The 22,061-nt window shown below is 43.0% G+C and overlaps 1 protein-coding gene across 2 annotated transcripts in view; it reads right to left on the reverse strand.

Moving 5' to 3' along the window:
- Positions 1-21,137: 21,137 nt before the first annotated feature.
- Positions 21,138-22,061, reverse strand: part of SPTLC3 (serine palmitoyltransferase long chain base subunit 3) — an 85,966-nt gene continuing 85,042 nt past the window's right edge. For both annotated transcript variants that reach the window (XM_064509983.1, XM_026094571.2), the window contains exon 12: positions 21,138-21,607. In XM_064509983.1, the coding sequence (XP_064366053.1) occupies positions 21,494-21,607 (114 nt within the window). In that variant the 3' untranslated portion in view covers positions 21,138-21,493. The remainder of the gene's footprint in view (positions 21,608-22,061) is intronic.

Here is a 22,061-nt window from a genome sequence, read left to right on the forward strand (position 1 = left end):
TGCGGACCGCTACACTTTTTTCAGTAGACATATGGATTGCTGTGCGGTTCCTGAGGCTTCTGATGATATATTTGCTTTTCTTAACTGCCTGTTGCAGATCCCCACAGATTGATAGGCTACAGGTTGAAAATCTCCTTTGTAAAGGATTTCAGTGCTTGGAGCTTAGGACACGGTCATCGCAAGACCAATTAAAAAAATAAAAAACCAGCTACTGATGCGAATGGAAAGATTCTTCATTGGACTTAATTATCTACAGCAGAGAGAAAACATCTCTTTCATCCAGGGATTGCATAATTGTCCATTATGGGCTACAGCCTTGGCTTCTTTAAAATCAGTGACAAAACTCATATTGAATTAAATAGAAGAAGGATTTGACCCATGGGGGTTCAGACCTTTTGAAGCATCTGATGCTGGTGATCACTGACAAGAAGATCCTGGGAAAAATAGTTCAGTACTTAGGTATTTATACATTCAGTGTCTGATAAGCCTCTCTATAAAAACACCAAGCAAGCTGGGTTCATTCTGCATGTCTCCACAACATATATGTGCATGCATAAGAGAAAGAAAGTTTGCCTAATTACCCAAGCAGAAGTGCAGACTGTAGAGAGAAAATACATTTTCTGTGTAATTTGGGGGTTCTTAGGCTCAGGAATGTATTTTTTCATCATTATTATTATTAAATGGAAATAGAGTACAGGAAATCCAGAAATAATCAGCACTCCAAAGACTGATCAAGGCTATCATTGCAAATATAGAAACCAGTCTGAGAAACCAGTTATGGTCTGTGTTCGGCTGGCAAACTGGATTTTAAATTAAGTTTAAGCTGGAATGAGTTTCTGAAGTTATTTTTAGCTTCAACCATGTGAGAAGCACATGGCTCCATAAATACATTCCCCGCAAGAACAAGTTAACAGGGGGAAAAAGAAAACAACCCCTGAACCTAAACAATTCATTTTAAGTTAATAACTGAGTTAAGAATTTTATAGCCCTGTTTTTTAAACATTTGTCTTTCAAATGCGACTGGCTTTTGCAATAACATGCATGCCTCTACAGACAGTGCAGGGGACAGTAGCCCGACAGCAGGCTTCCCGTCGGCCCCGGCTGGCCTGGTGCAGCTGTGGGGGAGCATTTCGGAGCAGCGACGGGCGGCTCTGCCTCTGAGCTGCCACCCCAAAGGATCCAGCCTTTTTCTCTCTTAATTCAGAGAGGCCTTTGGAAGAGCAAGCCGGTGCAAATCTCCCCCTCCCAAGGAATGATTTTGGAAAACTGTTCATAAGAAAAAAGCAGAGGAAAGGCAGCAGTCCTGTGATAACGCACTTACATCAATTCCAAGTGGAGGGAGCCACCGAATGCAATAGATGTGTTTGGCCTTCCTATGGAAGGGGGGGCCGAAAAAAGGACTTGTGCGACATAAAATTAGCCTGTTTTCCCAGCTACATCAGCAGATCTTACAAAAAGGTGGTACTTACAATCTCCCCTCGACTGTGGGTAGAGACGAAGACAAAAGGGGCCGCGTGCAATTAGACAATATCGCTATGTCACCGATCTTCAAACATTTTGGTTAGGAGGTGCTCCTTAGCTTTAGAGAGAAAAAAAGAAAACAAAAAGAGAGAGGTAAATGGGGTTTGTTTATTCTGGTCCCTTCCTTGACCCAAAAGGTCTCAGGATGAGCCGTGTGGGCGCAGGGGCTGCTGCAGCTCCTGGCAGGCTGATGAGCTGGTTCACTCCTGGCACAAGAACAGACCCTGGGCAGTTTGTTCCTTCTGCAAGAGAGATTTTTTTGGGGGGAGTTGTTTTATTTAGTCATTATAGGCATCAAACAGCAGCTGTGACTGTGAATTTGGCTCCTGCTCTGGCAGGGCCCCACCAAGGGGTCTCCAGACCTGGCCCTGGCCACCACATCCCTGCCCCGGCATCCCTGGCATGCATGGGGCAGGCTGGGCCCCGGCCACGGTAGCTGGGCCTTCCAGTTTGGGGGCTTTATTATTTATTTTGGTTGGGCAGGACGTGAGGTGTAAAGGCTTTCCCCTAATTTCATGTGATTGCTTCGTTAAATTGCATTTCCTCTAATAGATGATCCACATAAAGATTAGAAAATAAATGTAGTAACTACTGAAATCCAAGAAAGAGACTTCACTGACTGAAATGGCAATGAGCGGTATTTTTTGGCATGCCAGAGTCTGGCTTTCACCTCCCTGTTGTATATGTCCGTGTCCATATCTCTAACTATAGATTTGATTTTTGTTTTTCTTAAATTCTACATAGAAATTTATCTTTGGTTACAACTACCCTGGACTACTGGCTTTGCCTCTTTCCCACCTACAGATCAAAGATGTTATGTAAGAAATGTGCAATTATGACTAAAATAAACATTTGGAGCTCTGGTTACTGTGATTTCATCCAGATTTTTTTTTCTGGGTTTGTATTAACACTCATGTGACTCAATCAGCACTGGTAGTGATAAAATACACATTAATCCCCTACTTATCCATCATTTGCACCCAGAAAACTGAAGTGGCACAGCTTGTGTTTTATTTCTTTTTTCCAGCCTTCGTCAAAAGTACATGCCCTTGTGAAGTGTACATATGATACTTAGAAATCAAAAGAACAGCTAATTAATTACATCCCACCTCCTCATATGGAAAATGGATCTAAACTAGCATCTAAAACACAATGTGTTTGCTTTAAATAGCCAAACTCAGAGGGACCAGAGAGATCTGTGGGGAGTTTTTGGCACCATGTGAAGATTCCTCCAGCCCTCGAATCCCCCACCCTTGAATTCTGTGGTGGGTTAGTAGGGAAAGGATATAAAATTGTGGAATTTTTTTTAAAGGCTTTTCTCTTTGTTTTCTATTCTCCTTGGCTGCGCTCTTATATTTTAATACCGTATAATAGTAAGGAACAAGGAGGGTCATTTGAAAATATTTTTTAATCTTTATTAAAAACAGAACTGCCTTTTGCTGCCGCTGGACCACATTTACCTACCGAGTCCTAAAATGGCTGGGAGGACTGCAACCATAGCTTCTACTTAGAGGTTTTGAAGGGTGCCCACACGAGCCTGAGCGCCTGTAGGCAGTGCAGAACGCCAGCCCCTCGCTAAGCTCGTGCGCGGCGCTGACCACGTCACTATCTAAGCATTTCCCAGGAATCCAAAATTAGATACCAGTATTGTTCTTTTACTTCTCGACAAAGAAGAAGATGCTTTGCTTAGTCCACATTTTTTTCCACTTAGGCCCCCCTTCATTAAGGCATGTTTAGCTTTAATTCACCGTGACGGGACAGTGGCATGGATTTAAGGGCTTTGGTGAACGAGGCGGGGGTTGCTTCCACATTAAAAGCAATGAAGTGCTGCACCAGAGCTTTATCTTTGCAAGCAATGGAGCGAATGCTTGGTCTTAGCTGTGATGTAGTTACTGGTTAGTAACTTAGTTCTCTTGCTTCCAAGACACACACGTTTGGTCTTTTTTATGGCCATACTTGCGCTTCCAGAGTTAATTTTCCTGTCTGCATCAGAAGAAAGAACTGTAAAGGCCTGGAGGAGGTTTCCAGAAAGAATGAGACGGGTATAGGGAATACAAGGCTTTAGAACAGAAGGTTTAATAAATCACAGTTATAAGCTTGGCCTAGCCTGTTCCAGCGCTGGAGCAGAGTGCCTGCATTTGCTGACCTGAGAGGGCTTTTCCCTCATCCCTCAGGCTGTAGAAGCCCAGCATCTCTAGCTGTTCGCTCTTAACAGCAATAAAGCCCTGAATCACTGAAATTAATGGATTTTGTCCACCTGTGGATTTCTATTTCTTGCCCAGTTTGCAAAGGACAATGTGTTTTTTCCCCCTCAACTTCCTTCCCAAGGGCAAGACCTCAAACTTCTATATAGAAGAAGTCAAACTCACTGGTAAAATTTATTGAGACTAATCAGATAATCCAAGCGTCTTCCTTACTCATACAGGCACAGCTACTGGAAATTGAAAGGCTGTCACAGTCTCATACTATGTGGAGCACAGTGTGGTCCTGCTAGGAACACTAATGTTAATTAGCAGTCCCATTTAAAAACAAGTAAACAACAAAAAAAAAAACCAGATAATTTTAAAATGAAAAGAATTTAAATATGTTTACACACAAAAAAGAGATAACACTGTGAAAAGAGTGGTAATTTGGCTTGCATAACAAATGCAGACCTGTCTGGACTTCCCCATTGTCATCTTTGATCTTGGAAAAAAAAGTCTGCAGCAGAAAATTAGAGAAAACCAAAAATGAATCATTAAAACCATTAAAATGTCATGTTAAAAATCACACGAAACAGTCTTATTAGAGCATACGCATCTCAGATCACCCTTTTACTGTACTACAATGGAACATTTTTTTCTTCTTATAAAAAACAAGGGAAAGATAACTTGAATAAATACTGTGTGCACAAAACAAATGGCTCAATGGCAACTTGTCCTGAATGAGCTTGGGAAAAATATCCAGCAGAAATAACAGCAACATCACAGATATGTGGGGCAAGTATCTTAGACCAGTCAAAGTATCTATTATTGCTTGTTTTTATCTTTCTCTAAAGGGAAGCTATGTTTGACCTCTAAGGAAGGTCAACAACTTAATTATTGTAGTCAAGACAAAGCTACTCTGTGCACAGGAAATGAAAGCTAAAGAGAAGCACTTTGAAAAGAAAGACATTTTACTCTTTTAAATAAATGAGACCTGCAAAATTCAATATTGTTTTCATCCTGATCAAGGCTCCTGGCTGGATGCTAAATGATGTTCGTTGGGGAAAGACAGGAAATCCAGGAGCCTTTCTGCCTTTGCAACACAAGAGTTGTCGTAGGGCAAAGCAGCTTGGAAGACACTAAAAGAAAAAAAATCTGTACAGGGAGGGCTCTCACAGCCATACTTTGTTAGAGAGCCAAATCCACTTGCTCGAGAGAACTAGCACCTTGAGACATTTTGATTAAAAAAAAAGCCATTTTTTGTGCTAGGGCAGTGGGTGGGAAAGGATAGCACAGTTCTCGTAGGCAATTGCAAGTTAAAGAGAAGGGAAGAACAATTAACCTATAGAGACATGCTGCCTTCTGGGAGAGCATCTAACACTATAGCTTGGCAAAAAAAGCCCAAACCGAACCGAACCGAAGGATGTGGCACCATTGCAGAATATAAGCACTGTGCTCTGCTGCTGAGTCTTTCAACTAACATGGCTCTGCCAGCTTTGTACCTCAGTTTTTATTTTCCTGCCATTTGTGGGAGCTATGAACAGTCCAACTAATCTTGGAGGTCATTTCGGTAAAACCGCCGTGCAGTTATTTAGGTGTGAGCTGACTGGCGATAACCAGGCCCACGGCCGCCCACCAGCCAGGAGGTCCCTCTGCTGCGCCGGAGAAGGGAGGAAGAGCAGGATATCGCTCACGGGAAGCCAGGCAGGGACAGCAGGTCCGTGGGGCAGCAGGGCTACGGCGGGGACCCAGCTCCAGCACCAAGCGCGGAGGAGGGATGCTGCTCACCAGCGTGGCCAAGGCCCGAATCTTTAGCTAGGGCGACCTGGCGAGGAGTGCGAATCGTCAGCTGCAGGCCTTATCGAGAGAGCAGAAAACGCTTGCGGTGAACCAGGAAAAGACCGCAGCCCCGCTCCGGGTGGGGGTGCGTGTCCCCTTCGCCACGGACCAAAACATGTGCCCAGATTGCGGGAGCCGGGAGCACCCCGGTCGGATGAACGCTGGTGAGCGTGTGTGTGTGTCACCTGCCACCAAACGGCACCGTGAGCGGCTGGGCTACTTCTGCTGAGCCCTCTGTGTCCAGACCGAAGACCAAAACTCCAGGCACCCAGCATCACGGCTTGGCCTCTACCTGCCCTGTGGCACAGCCAGGAAGCTCTGCTCACCACCGCTATTCCCCATGCAGCCCGCTCCAGCTTTGAAACACCTGCCTGGTGTTACGGAGGAGGGTGGGAAGTCAAAAGAGGGTAAGGAAATCCCTCCTGGCTCCCTGCCTGTGGCGTCTCCCCACCCGTGGGCCTGGCTGACACTCGTTTTGGCAGGTTACCCCCCTGCTCTGTGATGGTTCAAGGGGATGATGTTTCCCGAGAGCACCCCGGTGAGTTACAGCTCACACTGCGTTTTCAGAAGTTAGGTAGAAGTTAGGAGCCTGTATTGAATATAACGCAAATGGCAGATCTGTAAGGTAGGGGACCTGTGGAAAAGGTCCCACTGGCTAGGGAAGTAACTTTAGGTTGCACAGATAACCTTAATCCTGTCATTTCTTACCATCTGAATACCTGACTTAAATTCTTTCATGTGTAAAAGGAAGAACAATCTCTGCGGTTCAGTCTTGAGGGGTGTATTAGCTCCAAGAACGAAGAGTGACCTTTCCAGTCCCACATAACTGTTTGACCAGCAGACCTTTAGCAATGTTTTGAACTGCTCTTTGATTTCCACGGTGCCTTGTTTCTTCAGTTACAGTTGGCTGAGCTGCCCTAAAACTGCGCTCCCGGCCAGGGGCTTGGTGTGGTGACTGGCGATGTCCACAAGTGCAGGATCATCGCTGGAGACGACCAGGTCCTGCAGAGGTAAAAGCACCAACTAAGCTTCAAGTTCAGAATCTGGTACTTTCTACCTTTTTCCAGCTACTGGGAAAATGGGGACGAGCTGCCCCAAGCAGGTGAACTTGCACTGAAGTCTACACAGCGTCTGAGAACCGAACAGCCTGGCTAACTGGACCTGACTGACTACATAGATCTAACATAAACAGATTTTAAAACGGCTGAGATTGGCTTTAATCTGTCTGTGTGTATGTGCTGACAGAGCACACAGTCTGCATCGGGGCCAAGGCTGTCACAGCCGCTGCTTCCAGGATGTAGACTGTCATCTGTACTCTTTGCTCTCAAATGTACGACCTTGCGTCTTGCTGCTTTAAAACACATGTTCAGAAGAGTCTAGTTTACCAAATGTCACAGTTTGCCTTGCAGACTCGACCCATCTTGTATGTTTACCACTACAGCAGTATCTACTACTTTTCCAGCAGCTATTTTATTTTTTTTTCTTTCCAATTCTTGATAACAATAATGAATAGCCTGGGAGCAAGAACAAATCACTGCAGAACCTTGATAAAAATACCCTCATGATACCCTTCCATTCTGATATATCGATTTACACAATTAATATGTGCTACATTCATTTTGTATAGTGCCATTTTAAAACCATTTTGTACAGATATTTCTTACTCTCATATGTGCTTATAAGCCAGAGCAATTTACCTTTTTTTTTTTTTTTTTTTTTTTTTTTTAATTTGTAAGCATTTCAGGACAAGAATGACAAAAATCTATTTTACATAAATCTGTGCTGACCGGTGTTATTTACGTCACCCTCTCTTTACCTAGACGTTGACTACATTGCACATCAGATTTTCTTGCAGTTGTCTCAGAACTGACATCAGGCTGACTGGCCTATATTTACCTGGGAAGGCTGGGAAAAGCGGGTCACCTCCTTCAAGCTTTAAAAATAATGAAACGTGTTCACTTCTGGCTCTCTGGCATTTCCGTAATACCTTATGAAGAATGTCCACAAGAGTTATTAATATAAAGTACAGGCTGCTAGAAGCGAGAGAAAAAAATATTGGCCTTGAGGCTTGGAAACAACTTTGTAACTCTCGGTTTCAACCAGATCAATATGGAAATGGATAGCATTTGTTTCTGTGGATTAGTAATCTGTCCTGGTTTTGATTCAGATATATTCAGCTCCCTCAGAACTACATTAAATTTCTGCAATTTACATCTCCAATGTCGAATTACTGAGTTCTGCAGCAGCAGCATGATGTGGCATTACCAAGCACTGCCTGGTTTCCAGCTGTTACTGTAAATTTCCTGCATTTGCACTAAACTTGGCCCCAGCTTGCAAATATCAGCACAACTGGCCTAAATTGCAGGTTTTTATTAGACCTCTTGAAGTAGGCAGTTTCACCTGGTTTCGAGTTTCATTAGGAAAGCTTTGCTTCAGCTTCAGCCCAGCATTATGGGTATCAGGGCATCACCTGTTAAAAATGAAGACAACTGCTCATCCTTCAGGAGAACATCACTGCATGGAGACATCACTGGAAGACTGTCTTTGACAGGAGACATGCTGTTCTAATGTTTTGCTCTATCTAATTTTAAAAGCTCAGAGAGGGTCAGTCTTTGCCTTTCTCCACCAGCGCTAAATGATTTATCTCCCCGTTCACACTTCTGTGTTTCGAGGTTGTGCATACCTCTCCTCTGAATCATTGTTCAGCATGGTCTATGCCTATTCGGTACCAGACCTGGAGAGATGTTGGGTTATCAGACATTTCGCCAGTCCACTAGCCATTTTCACAGAGTCCGGAGGAGCCTATTTGTATCACTTCTGACTGGTGAAGGAGTATTTGCACCTCCTCCTTCTCCCAGCCCACTTACTATACAGCAGGAGAGAAGTCTGCCGTGGGGTACAGGGACATACCATGAAGAGCTGCTTTCTACACACAGCTCCCTTGCTGTGTCCGCTAGTAGGGAAGAACTTATGCCTGAGACTGGCAGGGGAGAAACGTCAAGCCTATCTGTGAGTGGGGCAAAGCAATCAGCTCCCACAACTCTTGGTGCTCCCAGCCAGGACCTGTTCGGGGTCACACAGTGGGTTAAATCTGGAGGTGGTTTCAGGCTGCTCTAACTCACAGCACAAGCTGACCCACAGAGCTGGGGAGCTACTGAACGTTGCAATGCCTTTATGGCCCATCCTTCTCCTGCACAGCGGTGGATCTCACGTGCGAGAGTCACACCTCTAGGTTCCACTTTGTGCCTATTATCCTGAATCCAGAAGGGGTGCTGTAAGGACCTGCACATCTAGTGGACATTATTATTAGTACTTCTTGATGGAAGTAATTCGTATTAATGAATACAGCCATTTTTCTGGGGCAATAGAGTTGCATGGAAGTCACAGAGTGGTCTGAAGGCCTAGCGGATTAACAGATGGCAAAGAAAGGGCGTTGCTCGACAGCAGGGAAGGAGTAATAGGCAGTAGATACAGCTCTGAGGGATAGCACGAAGTATGCCCTGAAGTACACCCAGCTATGTCCAATTGACATCACTTCCCATGTACATTGGAGAGAAATATATTCTATTGAAATTATATTCTTCAGCCTGTCTTTGAAACTAAGGCCATCTGAAATCAGTCAGTCTGAATCTGTAACTCTAAAGGAAAAAGGGAACTTACACACAGCGATTGTATTAGGAGAAATCCAGCAGGAGAATAGCTCATTGATTAATGGTCTTTTTTAAGACTCCCTTTAGATTTCCACAAAACATGCAGTAGATTCAGCTGCTTCCCCATATCCTTTAGAGATCCCCTTTGTCTTTATAGGGTAGATCTTATCTGTTTACTTAGGACATTATTCTCTTCCAAGAAGTATGTTTTTCACAGATACACTATTTTTATGGGCATAGGGTCAATCTCTGTGCATTTTCTTCCACCCCTACTCCCAACACAAAGAAAATAAAATTGCATAACAGAATAACTTTCACCACTGCTTTTAGGGCTGATCCAACAACAGCATTTCTCTTTCAAGAATAACTCCCAATCTCAACAGCACAGAGGTAGGACTGATCTTCATTTTTCATTAAGCACACAGAGGGCCAGATCCCCTGCTGCAGTCCATTAGAGTAGCTGTCACTGAGCTCAGATAAAGTGAAGTCAATCTGCACCTTGGTTTCTTTCAGTTCTTGTGGACTGCAAAGGCTGGGTGCACCAAATGAATGCCCAAATACGTCTGCGGCAGACATACTTCCTAAGCTTAACAGGTAGCACCAGCTCCATGTCCTTCAGTTTTACATCTATTTCTTTAAGTTCATTCATGAGGTAAAAGTCATAAACTATTTAATATTTTTCTGTAAATCAAGAGTGCCCCTATTAAGTCAGTATGGTCAATAAAATTGACCAAGAGGATTGGTCAACAGAAGCATATGAGGAGTCCCCCTGGTTTAGGGAGGGTTGGAGAGCTCCAGCTACAGAGTCTGAGCCTCAAGGTTTGTTATGAATGAATTTATGCCCTTTAAAACTGCTTCTGCTAACATGGCATTTCAGGACACATCCTGCATCCAACTTAAGCTTTTTCATTGATATTTCTCAAATCTGTAATGGAAAGATTGTGCCTAACAGTGACACAAAAGTTTAATCCATCAGTGGCCAGGCTGGGACAGCCAGCTTCTCTCCCCAAAATAATAGCAGTAGAGTCCTAACTGCTCTTTCCCTCAGATATCAGATCAGGAGTAGGAGCTATCTGTAACAACTGTCCAGTTCAACTACTTTTATTGTAACCTTATCCCAGCCTTCTCTGACCTAGCTGGATGCAAGCTGTCAACAAAAATATCCAGGCTCCCTCTTTCAGTATCAGTTCTACTGGCTTCACAGAAATTATTTCAAAAATTGGAAGCCTGTTAAAAAGAACATTTATTGCCTCCGTTAATAACACAAGACTGAATTAAATGTTATCATGAAGTATTGATTGCCAGAAGAGTTTCCTTCTAAAGTATAAAAAACCATAGAAAATTAATGTGCTTAACTGATATAGCACAGATACTTAAGAACTTTTAAAGCCTTTGCTGTGCTTTTTCTCATGTGAAGAAAGTGGCTAACTCTGTACATATGCACGTGGGCAAATACATCAATTTCTGCTCATAGCTTGTGTCTTGTGCTGCAGCAAACAAGCACGGCAATTTATACCAGACACTGGAGAATATGAATATTTTCTTTACTACTCAGCTCTAGGAAAGGATAATTACTATAAGCAAAACCAGATGAAAATCTGAGAATATTTTATGATCCACTTTCATTTAAAAAAATCTCTATTAGCCTTAGAACAATGGGGCCAAATTCACACTTGGGGTAACATCACTGACATCAGTAAAATACTAGAATTAATTTGGCCCATGGGATCTACTTGAAGATATAACATATTGTCAGGAGGATGACAGCCAAATTCTGTGGAGAAAATCTTTCTATACCGACTAATTTGGCTTTAAACAGACAGCACAGCTGTACAAGCAGTAATTCAGTGGGCTGGATCCTCAAGTGAAGCTCTGCTTACATCTCTACTACAAAGCTCATTTATAACTACCTGGGAAACTGGCCGAGTGCCTTTTCCAGACCAAATAGGAGATCACAGTGTAAATGTTTTTCAGCACCAGTATGATGCTTATGTGACATTTAGACAAACAAAGAGAAAGATACTGGGAGGTAGAATTTAAAAGGAACCAGGTAGCCAAAGACCTAAATGAAATGGTGATATCCCTTGCTAATCCTCGCTTATCCTGTCTCCTCTCTCCCACCAAGCAGTCTCCTGAACCATATTAAGCTGCAGGGAGAATCAAGAAGAAAAGCAGAAGGCTTCTCTGCTGTTTCTGTCGTCATTTATTTATTTTTAAACAGAAAATTCTTGTGTGTTTTAGCGACGACGTTTTAATGAATCCATCAATCACTGCAAACTCCAAACTAGAATCCTACATAAGAGAGACCTATTTGCAGTACGTGACCTAAGCCCATACCTAATGAAATTCATTCTCAGGGACACAATACAAGTCTTTCATTGCCGTCTCCATGGAATTGTAGATGATTAAGCTGGACAGGGCCTCATGGATCCTCAAATCCAATCCCCTACACCTAGCATCAGTTTATCCCTGAGTTGTTCCCCGGGGTGTGTTATCTAATCCTCTGCTGACTGATTGCGACCCACCTTAAAACTTCTCTTCCACTGGTGAGTTTTTCATTGTGTGTTGCCTTTGCAAGCTTGTGATCACCTTTACAGATCTTCAGTTCCCCTACAGCATCTTTTTTAGGGTGTTTGGATCCACGCTATCTCCTCTTCTCTTAACTATTTTAAGGCTTCCAAACATTGCCTTCTGCTGTTCTTGCTTCCTCTGTCATTTGCTCTGTACTTTTCAGTGCTGCATGTTGTATTTCAAGGGTGGCCCAGCCAACACTGCGTCACCCCTCTGCCACCAGGTACGGCTCCTCCGGGCACATACCATAGCCTGCTCCTGGACTTTTTTGGCTACTGCCATACACGGTAAATTCCCCAACCTCTCTAGGTCATGACTCCATTCCTTGCCTCCCTTTTCATGGCTAACAGCCCTGTTACTATTTGCTTTTTTACCTTTGCACTATTTCTCTTAGGTTGACATTGGTGATTCTCACTTTATCCCTCTGCTTTCTGACCAGTACAGCTTTGCTTTCTTTGCTGATCCTATAGGCCCTGTGCTTGCTTCATACATCCTTGTTGAGAGGACTACTTAATCAGTTAGGTTGGGAACATTTTCTCTACTGATTTCTCCTCCCCAGGACTCTCACCAACTATACCACTGAGATGCAAATCCCAAAGAAGCCTTTTAAAATCAAAATTTGACTTAGAGAAGATCCAAACTGACTCCATGTCTGCAGCTTCTGAGCTCTCACTCTTCATTATTTGGGCTAGTGGTGATTCAAACCAATGTAGATGACTAATGCACTCAGAGTGCTGCAATCATGGACAAATCCACGGACAAATAGCCCTGCTGGCTTCAGAAATATCAAAGAAAGCAGCTGCTGCTCCCGCGTGGTTGTCAGCATCAGTCCTGTTCTGAAAGTTACCAGCCCCTTAGCTCTGCTTCTGCCTTTGAGCTGCTAGCTGTCCACAGAGATGCTTTCAGCTATGCTCTTGGCTCAGCCAAAGTGAACCAAGGTAGTGAAGACTTACCATGGAAACTACTTGAATCAACCCATGTCCACAGCTTCATGTGATCCCTTGACCAAACTCGGATGGGAAGACTATTACAAACAGCAGGTGTGTGGTGAGGAAGCTGCAACAGTTTCTGAAGCAACTGGGTGATCCGGAACCCAGTGGTTTCTCTCCATCCCTTTCCACTTCCTTCTTTACCACTTGGTAAAGTGTTTGAATCAGCACTTTTGAATCTTAGATGGCTCCCTGGTTTTCAAAGAACCAAAAGAGACCAAAACATTTGCCCTTTATACAATACATAAAATCAAACCCTAGATGTTAGCCCACGGCTGACCTCCTGCTGTGTTCACCACAGACAGCATCACAGTCTGCTCAACAGCCCCACATCCGACCACCTTTTGTGCTTAGGCTGAAAAGCCCCATCTCCTCCCACAACCATGCCAAATCCCATCGTTTTCCAGCCCTCCCTGTAGGGCTCAGTTCACTCTCCCCTGCACTGCAGAGTCCAGCAGCAGCCCGTCTCTGCTGTTTGGGCTGGAGGGAATGGAAATAAGAAAGCCCTAGGACCTCTCCCGTTACCAGTTTGCAGCGCTCTGATGTCTGTGGCTTGGCCTCTTCTTGTGGCTGGCACGGCAACGCTGACCCCAGCAAGTTCTGCCCCAGCTTGTCACAGCTGGGCACCGGAGTTTGTCTCCCAGCCAGCTGTGGCAACACACGGACACGCTCAGGGGCCACACAGTAAACCTGCAATTACAAAGTGAAAAGCAATTTCAGACCCTTTAGAACAAAACATCTTATCATATTAGGACCAGAACAGAATCAACACTTTCACTGTATCTTTACTGTTTGGAGGTCCATTGTCCCCTACTACATTCACTAATCCAGATTTTTCTTTTCCCATCTGTTAAAACCTAGCATGAAAATCAGAAAATGCCCTTGTGCCCATTTCTCTCTATTTTATACTTGAAAGCTCACTTTACTCTCTCATACCAATTTTGATCCTATTTGTCTCCTAGTGGTCAGAAATGTCCAAATCTCCTTCACAGAGCTAGTTCCAAGGAAATCTACTGCTTTTCATGACTTTATCATTTTCCATCGGGACTGGAAGAATTCACTGGAAAAGTGACCTGAGCATCCATATCTTATAGCATTTTCCTCTCTCTGTTGGAGCTGTCCTTGACCTGTTTCCACAGGATCATTTATTCTGAATGAAAGACAATCCTTCTTACTGTCAGCTTTCTGTATTTTCTTTGCCACTGGTTCACATCTAACAAGCCTAGTTATGGAATACGATGCACCTCTCTGCTTTTTACTTCGCATTGTTTCTCCCTTGTTCTAAACAATCAGGGGTCCTACCCCTCGTCACACAGGCCCATGTCATACTGGTGTGGTGGGATCTCATGTTCTCTCCTGCTTGGCTCAAAATCAGTCTCTGTGGAGCCTCATCCTGGCTGTCTCCACTGTCTTGTCCTTCTGTCTTTGGGGGATAGTTTCCCTTCCTTTCTTCTTTGCCATGGAATTGTTTTCTTTCTCCAGGGGAATGAATCTGTCGCTCAGCTTCATCTTTCCTGCACTAGCAAACTTCATCTTACCTCTTGCACCTGGGTAGTGTTCTTCCATGGATAATCCTCTTCATCTTTCTGTCCTCCAGGCCTTCTTTTTCAGAAGGTGATGTGTTTTAGAGCTGTTTCTTCAGTCTCCTCAGGACATTCCTCAGTTATGTCTTCAAATTCCTATCTGAATTTCAGGTTACCTCCATCTGCCTCTTTAGTGCATGCATTGCTTCCTCCATGACTGTGATCAAATTACTTTTTATTCCTGTGTAGCTTCCATCATGTGCCATACTGCACTGATGTGCAACTGGGAGCTTCTGCAACCACCAGTATCTGTGGTGAGCCCTTTGCTCCTTAGGCCATTTTAAATGCTTCTTCCAAAGAGCCTAATAGAGTTAGGTACCAAAATTCCACTGATATTTACCTGGTGCTAGGTGCATAGATTTCTAATACATATTAGAGAAACAGGAGACTATCACAAGCTGTTAAGCAATAAATATCCCTGCAAACATCATCTGTTGTGGCTGGACACGTTATTGAAATCCTGGATAGTCATTTGCAAAAAAGCTGACATGCAGGGTTTGGATTTAATCTTCACATTTCCACTCAAACTGTGGCATTGTTTGAACACAACAGCTTTGGGATTCTGGCAAAAGAGTAAAACTGTCCAAGCTGTTCCACTCTGGTTTGAATTATCTCTCTTCTTATTTATTTATTTTTAGCTTTGAAGTCTGTGCATTTTAAAAATCAATGAACATCATATTAACAAGCAGACACTAATTACATTTTAACAAACTGGAAAAGCTTGGCTACAAATCTTTGAAAAGATAAATTCACATTCTAAAAAGCTTCCTAATCCAACTGGCATCACTGTAGTAAGACATTGACAAAGCCTGCACAGAATGGAAATGTTAAAAGAATCTATTTTCCAGAAAGTTTTCTATAAATTATAATTAGTCCTCATCATTGTACTGTCTAGTACATTAAGTCTAGTAAACAGGGTACTCATAAGTTTTACAGGACTGATGGAGAAATTCTGAGATGTAGAAATGAAAAGATCACTCAGATAGCAACAACACTTAGCTCTTCTATGGCTCTTCTCATCAGTTCAGCTTAGTGTTTTGCAAATTAATTAGGATCACCATCACAGTTTTCACAGAGGGGAAAGACTGAGGCCAAGAACACCAATGCGTCTCATCTACAACTACTTTGGAGGGCAGAGACAGAAGGAAATTGGGTCTCTTGCATCCAGCGCACAGCCCTGGTCCATAAGTTACACTGGGCTGCTGAGAAGAGGAATTTTTCAGATATGGCTATTGGAGTGGGCAGTGGGAATGAGAGAGTTCAGATCAGGATGTTCTGCACACTGGGAAATGCCAAAAGCATGAATAGATGGTCCGGGAACCATGAGGAGTATCATGCCTGTTCTGACTGCTCTGGCTGGGAGTAGCTGCATCCTTGGTGTTAGGGATTTTTGAAAAGCAGCTCCCACATGAAAGTATGATCCCCAGCAACGTGCAAAACAGTTTCTGCACAGCACAGAGAGCCAAGTCATCACGAGGTTTGTGTGGTAACAAGGGAGACACAGGACACTTGTGTCACAGCAAGCTCCAGAAAGCACATGGGGGAAGCTCTGCTTCTGAAATGTCCCCACTGATTTCAACACTTCTGTGCTATTTTCGAACAGCTGCTGGAGAAAACAAACCCTCTCCAGACAAGAGGCTACCTGCAGCACAGCAAATGCTCCTCTCCACCAGGAAACACTTACTCGCTGCAAGTGCCACGGACCATGAGGTCCATGCTGGACCCCAATAGGCTTAGTTGTCAACGTTAAGATGGGCTCTGAACTGGAAAGATAGGCCTGCTGCTTGCTGTGCTAGGAGCTGAAATGGAGTTAGAGCAGATAAGGGCCACAGATATGATGGCACTTAATCCTTTGCCACAGCATGAGATATCAGTTCTGTGCTTTGTGAGGGACTGGAGGACACACGTACCTTGGCCCACCACACGAGACTAGAGTTAGCTCATGTTCATACAAACTTCTCTGAGACATAATTTCAAAGTGGGTGATGGAAAAGCACCACCCATCAGATCACCATTTCTCACTGTTACACACATTTAATTTCCTTTGCCTATTACAGCATGTAATTGACTTACCTGTGAGAATCGATTTTCTAGACTTCCTGCAATGTCTTGCTTTCATAGCTACATCTTCTGTTTGAACCGGTTTGCCAGAAAGAAACTCTTCTGCTGGAGCATCCTACAGGCAATGCCCTTCTACATCTGCAAAGAAGAGGGCAGGCTGTCCTGCCTGTGTGGATCCACATTGCAGTTGTGCCCTGCAGAGCAGCAAAGGCAGTTTTCACCATACCACAGCCTCCCCCGGATTCACACTGTCTTTGCTTCCCAGTGTGGCCATCACAACCATACATGATGCTGTGCACCATTATCACGGGACCGATCTCTGGAGTTTTTTTCGGCATCAGCACTGCTTACTGTAGATGGTGGCTCAAACATTACAGCAAACCTGATTACCCCTGAGGCACAAGCTGTTGGACTCAGGTACATCGATAATGATTAATGCTTGTTGGCCTTAGCACAGCACCTGGCAGAAGTTCCTCCAAAAAGGAACTAGAAGAGTAAACCATAATAGAGTACTAAACGTCAGGGACACCTGCCATCCCATCTACCTTGCCTACTCTTCATGAACAAATTGGAATCACATGCAGCGTGCAATGTCTCTCTTTACCTCATCCACAGTTTCCATCTTGATGTTACAGAGCAAATTTTTCACCTAGCTGGTACACGAGCTCTAATAACGCTTGCAACACTTGCATAAAAAGTTGTTTGCACTCACCTAGACCTAGTCTACCACATCTCTCTAGATCCCGTGCCTCTCCACTGTCCTCATCATCTGATCAGCATGTGATATAAATGGCTTTATCACTGCTCTGTTATTTCAATGACATACCATATATGTGGAGAACAACATGCTCATCCCTCAGGTGACTGCTGAGCAAGCCAGTCTGATTCACACACCAGACTCCTCTTCTCATGCGGATGAATAATTATTTTGCGTGGTCATTGGAGTGGTTGTTGTGGCACCATCTAATGGGTCTGAAGGTCTCTATACTTGCTGGAAGCATGAACTTACGGGGCAGAAGGTGGGTAAGACGACAAGGTGGCAGTCCACTAATGGACAGAATAGGATTCTCGTTATCCTTGACTGGTCTGCAGCAAGCATGAACTACACTGGAGGTGTGAGTAAATTAGGGAAACACCTAGATACCTTTTTTTTTTGCAAATTTAAAAGTGGTTTGTGCTCCTTAAAAGGCATCTGGAAGCTCAAATGTTCAGATGCCAGTATTGGAATGACATCTACCATTTTCGAGCTTGTTGTTGTGGTTTCTTTAAAATTTGGCCATAATCTGTATTTTAATTTGAAGAACAATTAAACTTCATGCACAAATAAAAAGCAGATCATATACTAGAGAATCTCTATTGGATTTCTAAGCAGGCTAGAAAGTGCAAAATTATGCCAACAAATCAACAAAGCATAGGCTGTTTTTCCCTTTTTTCAGCAGGACTATGAACTACATGACGCACCTTCCACCAAACACATTTGGGGGAGGGAGGTTGGTAGAAAATCCAAATCCTTCATCTTTAAATCCAGTCCTGTATCTCAGTCCTCCTGTGAAGGGCAGCAGCTGTGAAATAGTCCAGAGACGTCAGCCTTCAGACCCCTCTGAAGTAGATGCAGGCAGCTCACCTCACACTCTGACAGGTTCTTCTCATAGTTGCACCAGTTTTAAACCAACGGTATGACTTCAAAGCAAGATTTAACTCAATCTACACTTGTATGAGTGATGGCTCAAACCCGCTCTTGGTTCAACAGCTTGGACAGTTCAGATGCGGCTCAGCTTAGAAACTTAGCACCATCAATAAGAAACTTTCATTTGAAAAGGAAAGATTAAAGTCCGCGGAGACTGATGAGGATACCAGGAAAAACAGGCACGGTGAGTCAATGCCTAGAAAGCCAAATGTTACTCACGCATCAGGTCCTCAAAGTCTGCAGCTGCCAGCGTGCTTTCCCATAGACCCAGAGGACAGAAACCAACAGAATAGAAGGAATGGTGGAAAAAAGCAGGAGAAGTGGATTGGAGAAACACCTTGACAAGTAAGATAAGCACAGGAAATGAAGGCTCTCTAAAAGATGAAGTGGGATAAAGGCACAGGAAAGGGCAAACAATTCAGTTCCTCTGTCAAACAGACCTCTGGAGTCCTCCCAGGGTGTGAAGGTCAGTCAAGAATCTGGTAAGATAGCAGGTGTTGGAATTACAGCTTATCAACAAAAAGTTAGTGTACCCATACTTACATTTCCACTGGGTTACAAACATAACATCTCAAGCAATTTTTACTTATGGAAGGCAGTTCCTCTTCAAAATCATCTAAAACAGTTACAGAGAACTACATCTCCAAAGACTACAAATTCCTGAGGATGGAGTATATTCTGAGAGATACGCGATGCTTAGGTTAAATGTGCTAGTTCCCTAATAGGTACTCTGTCAGTTTTTTACCTAAGCCTACTAAAATGGAGTCTCCAAGAGCCAGACAACTCTAAATGTATTTACATTGATATAAAGTTGGAAGAACTTCACTGAAATTACACTGGAGGAAAAGCCAGTGCCAGACCATAACTAAACTCCATGGGGAATATGTAGGAGTCTGTAGTTCCTGGGAGTTTTACTATTATATCACTGGTGCAGGGATTTCTCTCCAAATGTTTCCCAAGCTCACAGATAGTCAGCCTATATCTTCTCTAATGTGCCAGGGATGGAAGAAATCAGAAGAAAGCATATAATAAATCAACTGACAGTCTCTGAAAAATAGCTGTGCTGTCTCCTTAATATGAGAGAGATTCTGAGGGCAGCAGGAATTTGGCTTTAGACAGAAAACATTCCCCTATAGGGGGACAAAAAGTGATCGTTCTGTAGCTTAATCAATCTCAGGCCTCTCTTTGAGGGAAATAGTGTGTTGCCTGCAACAGCACGTGTAATAACGTTTGCTGAAATACAAACTATGGCCGTATACCTTGAGATGGAAGGTCAGAAGTCAGCTGAGGATCTGGCCACAGATGTTCAGCAATAGAGATCAAAAGGCAATACATCAAATTCAGTACTTTTCCTTGAGGAACAGGTTGTAGAAATTTCTCAGCCCATCTCCTCGGCAGTAAGTGCGCTCACTCTGCATGTAACAAAGCTGTACATCACAAATTGGCAGGTAACTCAAAGACAAAGTTCACATTTCCTATTTTTCCCCTTCCTGTGCCAAAGAGTATTTTAATATTTATATAGCGAGTTTGCTCTTATACATCAACACGGCTCCCTTGGACCTCTGCAATGTTTTTCAAGTCCGTCTACCAAAGTGAAGAATCATATGACACCATTTAGTCCTCCCCCAACCCCCAAGCTCTTGATATATGTTTCCTAAAGCTGACATCTGATATTATGGAATGTGTTGTAATCAATTCTTAAAGTTAGAGCACCACTGGATTTTTATTAACTTGCACAACAACAACAACAAAAACGTAACAAAAAATGGGCCCTCATAACCAATCAGCCTTGTTATATCCTGAAAGCTGCTTTAACAAGCAAGGAGTAATATAGTGTAATTGGTACGCCACAATTTAATTGTTCTGTTCTTAAATCTAATATTGCAGCTGTGGGTTAAGTTTACACCACAGCTTTCAAGAGAACATGAAAGTGTGGTACATCTGTGCAACAGAAAGCTAAACATCTCTCATCTGATGTGTTTACAATGACATTTGATAGCGTGGAATGGTTTGGAGTTCATTCTTAAAGCTACAGAACCACCTTTAAACACTGCAAAAAAGGGGAAGAAAAACGGTCTCCCCCAACAGCTCAGCCCACGTAAGCCTGACGCTAATGCTACTGCAGGCATTGCAGGGAAGCTGCAGGCTGCAACGTTTCCTTCAAGTGTCTTTGTGCATTTACCATTTCAGCAGTGAAAAAGTGGACAAGGACATCCTCCCCCTCAGACAACACAGTCAATTATTTGAAAAATAAACCACTTCAAGAAGTCTGCAATGAGACAAGCAGAACCCCTGACATGCACAAAGCAGGCAAGAATATTTCAAGAAATGTTATGAAATGGACAACCTTAGCTTAGAGATGGCAGAGTTCTCAATCTAACAGGTGGCAGAACTGCTTATGGTATCTTGAACTTCTTTACATTCTGTATAACTAACAGCTTCAGCATTATGTACTTGTTAGTGAATTTATTAAGCCCATAAGTAGTTCAAGAAACTTAGGAGTGGGCCCATAAATGTCATCTGCAGTTTGTGAACTGCAAGTATCTGACTGTTTTGATCAAGGTTTTTACGGGAAAGTTAAATGGTTATTAAAATTATTTACTACTGCTACATGAAAAGGGAGCAAGCCTGCTGAAGAACTTGTGTTGTGATAAAATGTGGAAGGCTGTAGGTCAAAAGCGTTAGCAGAAAAGCATTTCCATTTATTTCTAAGCCCAAATTTGTGTACATTATTGTGTACATTGTGTACATATTGTGTATTTAAGTGGCTGAGAACAGGTCTGTGGAAGGGAGGAAGCATTTTTCCTTTCCCATAATCTGCTGTCAGAAATATTTGATCTGAGGAGGCTACTACTTTTGTTGTTCTCAGCATTAGCCGCCTTCTAACTTTTTGTGTCCTTGGAGAAATGCGTGATAGGGCAACTAAAGAGGTCACTTTCTACTCTTTCCTCTGTAGCAATCCACACCGATGTCTTGGTTTATGCTCTCCAACAGACAAAAGCCAATTTAACTGACAAAGCTCAGTTATGCTAGCATACTACGCTGGAATCCAATCAGCTTTCAAACTTCTTTATTTCAGTCACAGTTAAGACTATCTGAAGCCTCTTCATAAAAAGGGACCGTAACATAAGCCGTACGTTAGCACCTCCACCAATGGGATGCTTTCTTTCTGCATTAAAAATACCACGAGAAGGATCGATCTCCTGGGGAGGCAAATCTGTATCAATATTTCAGTCTGTTGAATACAGAAATTTGATACAATAAAATGTAACAACCAAGCTTCCTCTCCTTTCAATTAACTGTGAACCAAAAATTGTCCTCAGAAGGGAAGAAATGCAGTCATATTTTTTAGTTTTTGGGTCTTTCCCCCTTTCATAACATCGTAATATTCTGTTCGTGGGTGGAAAACTTAGTCTTCAAGTTCAAACCTAGTTTCTTCATACAGTTCAGGATGCGCTGCCTTGGAATACCGGGAGTACTTCAATAGTAGAAAATCACCCACTTCATCCAGAGCACTCAAAACCTGTAAGACCATTATACTGTATCAATTCTCTTGGAAAAGACTTGAAGTTCTTCTGCTTCTACCTTACAGCAGAACAACAAGATCATAAAAATATCAATTAAGGAAATCAAGCAAAGTTTAAAGTGCAAGTTTTGCTTTCATTCTCCTGTAGTGAGAATGTCAGTGCAGTCACAGATGTACAACAGCACGCACGAGAACAGAATTTACCCCTTCAGTACGCTATGGTTTATTAGTCAGTTCATTAATTGAACACAGATGAAAAAAACAGATCTTTTCCTAGAAGCACAGGGAGATAACACTCCAGATAAGGCGTTATCTTTATTTGTGAAAAAGACATATGTAAGGCAATATTTCAACATTTCCCTACAGATCCCAAAGACTGGCATTGTCACTGCATTTTCTTAGATGGGACTCAGCCCACGGTGTTGACCAGAGTTACCATAAATACCCAGAA

The sequence above is a fragment of the Dromaius novaehollandiae genome, chromosome 3 (assembly GCF_036370855.1).
Source record: "Dromaius novaehollandiae isolate bDroNov1 chromosome 3, bDroNov1.hap1, whole genome shotgun sequence".
NCBI lineage: Eukaryota > Metazoa > Chordata > Aves > Casuariiformes > Dromaiidae > Dromaius > Dromaius novaehollandiae.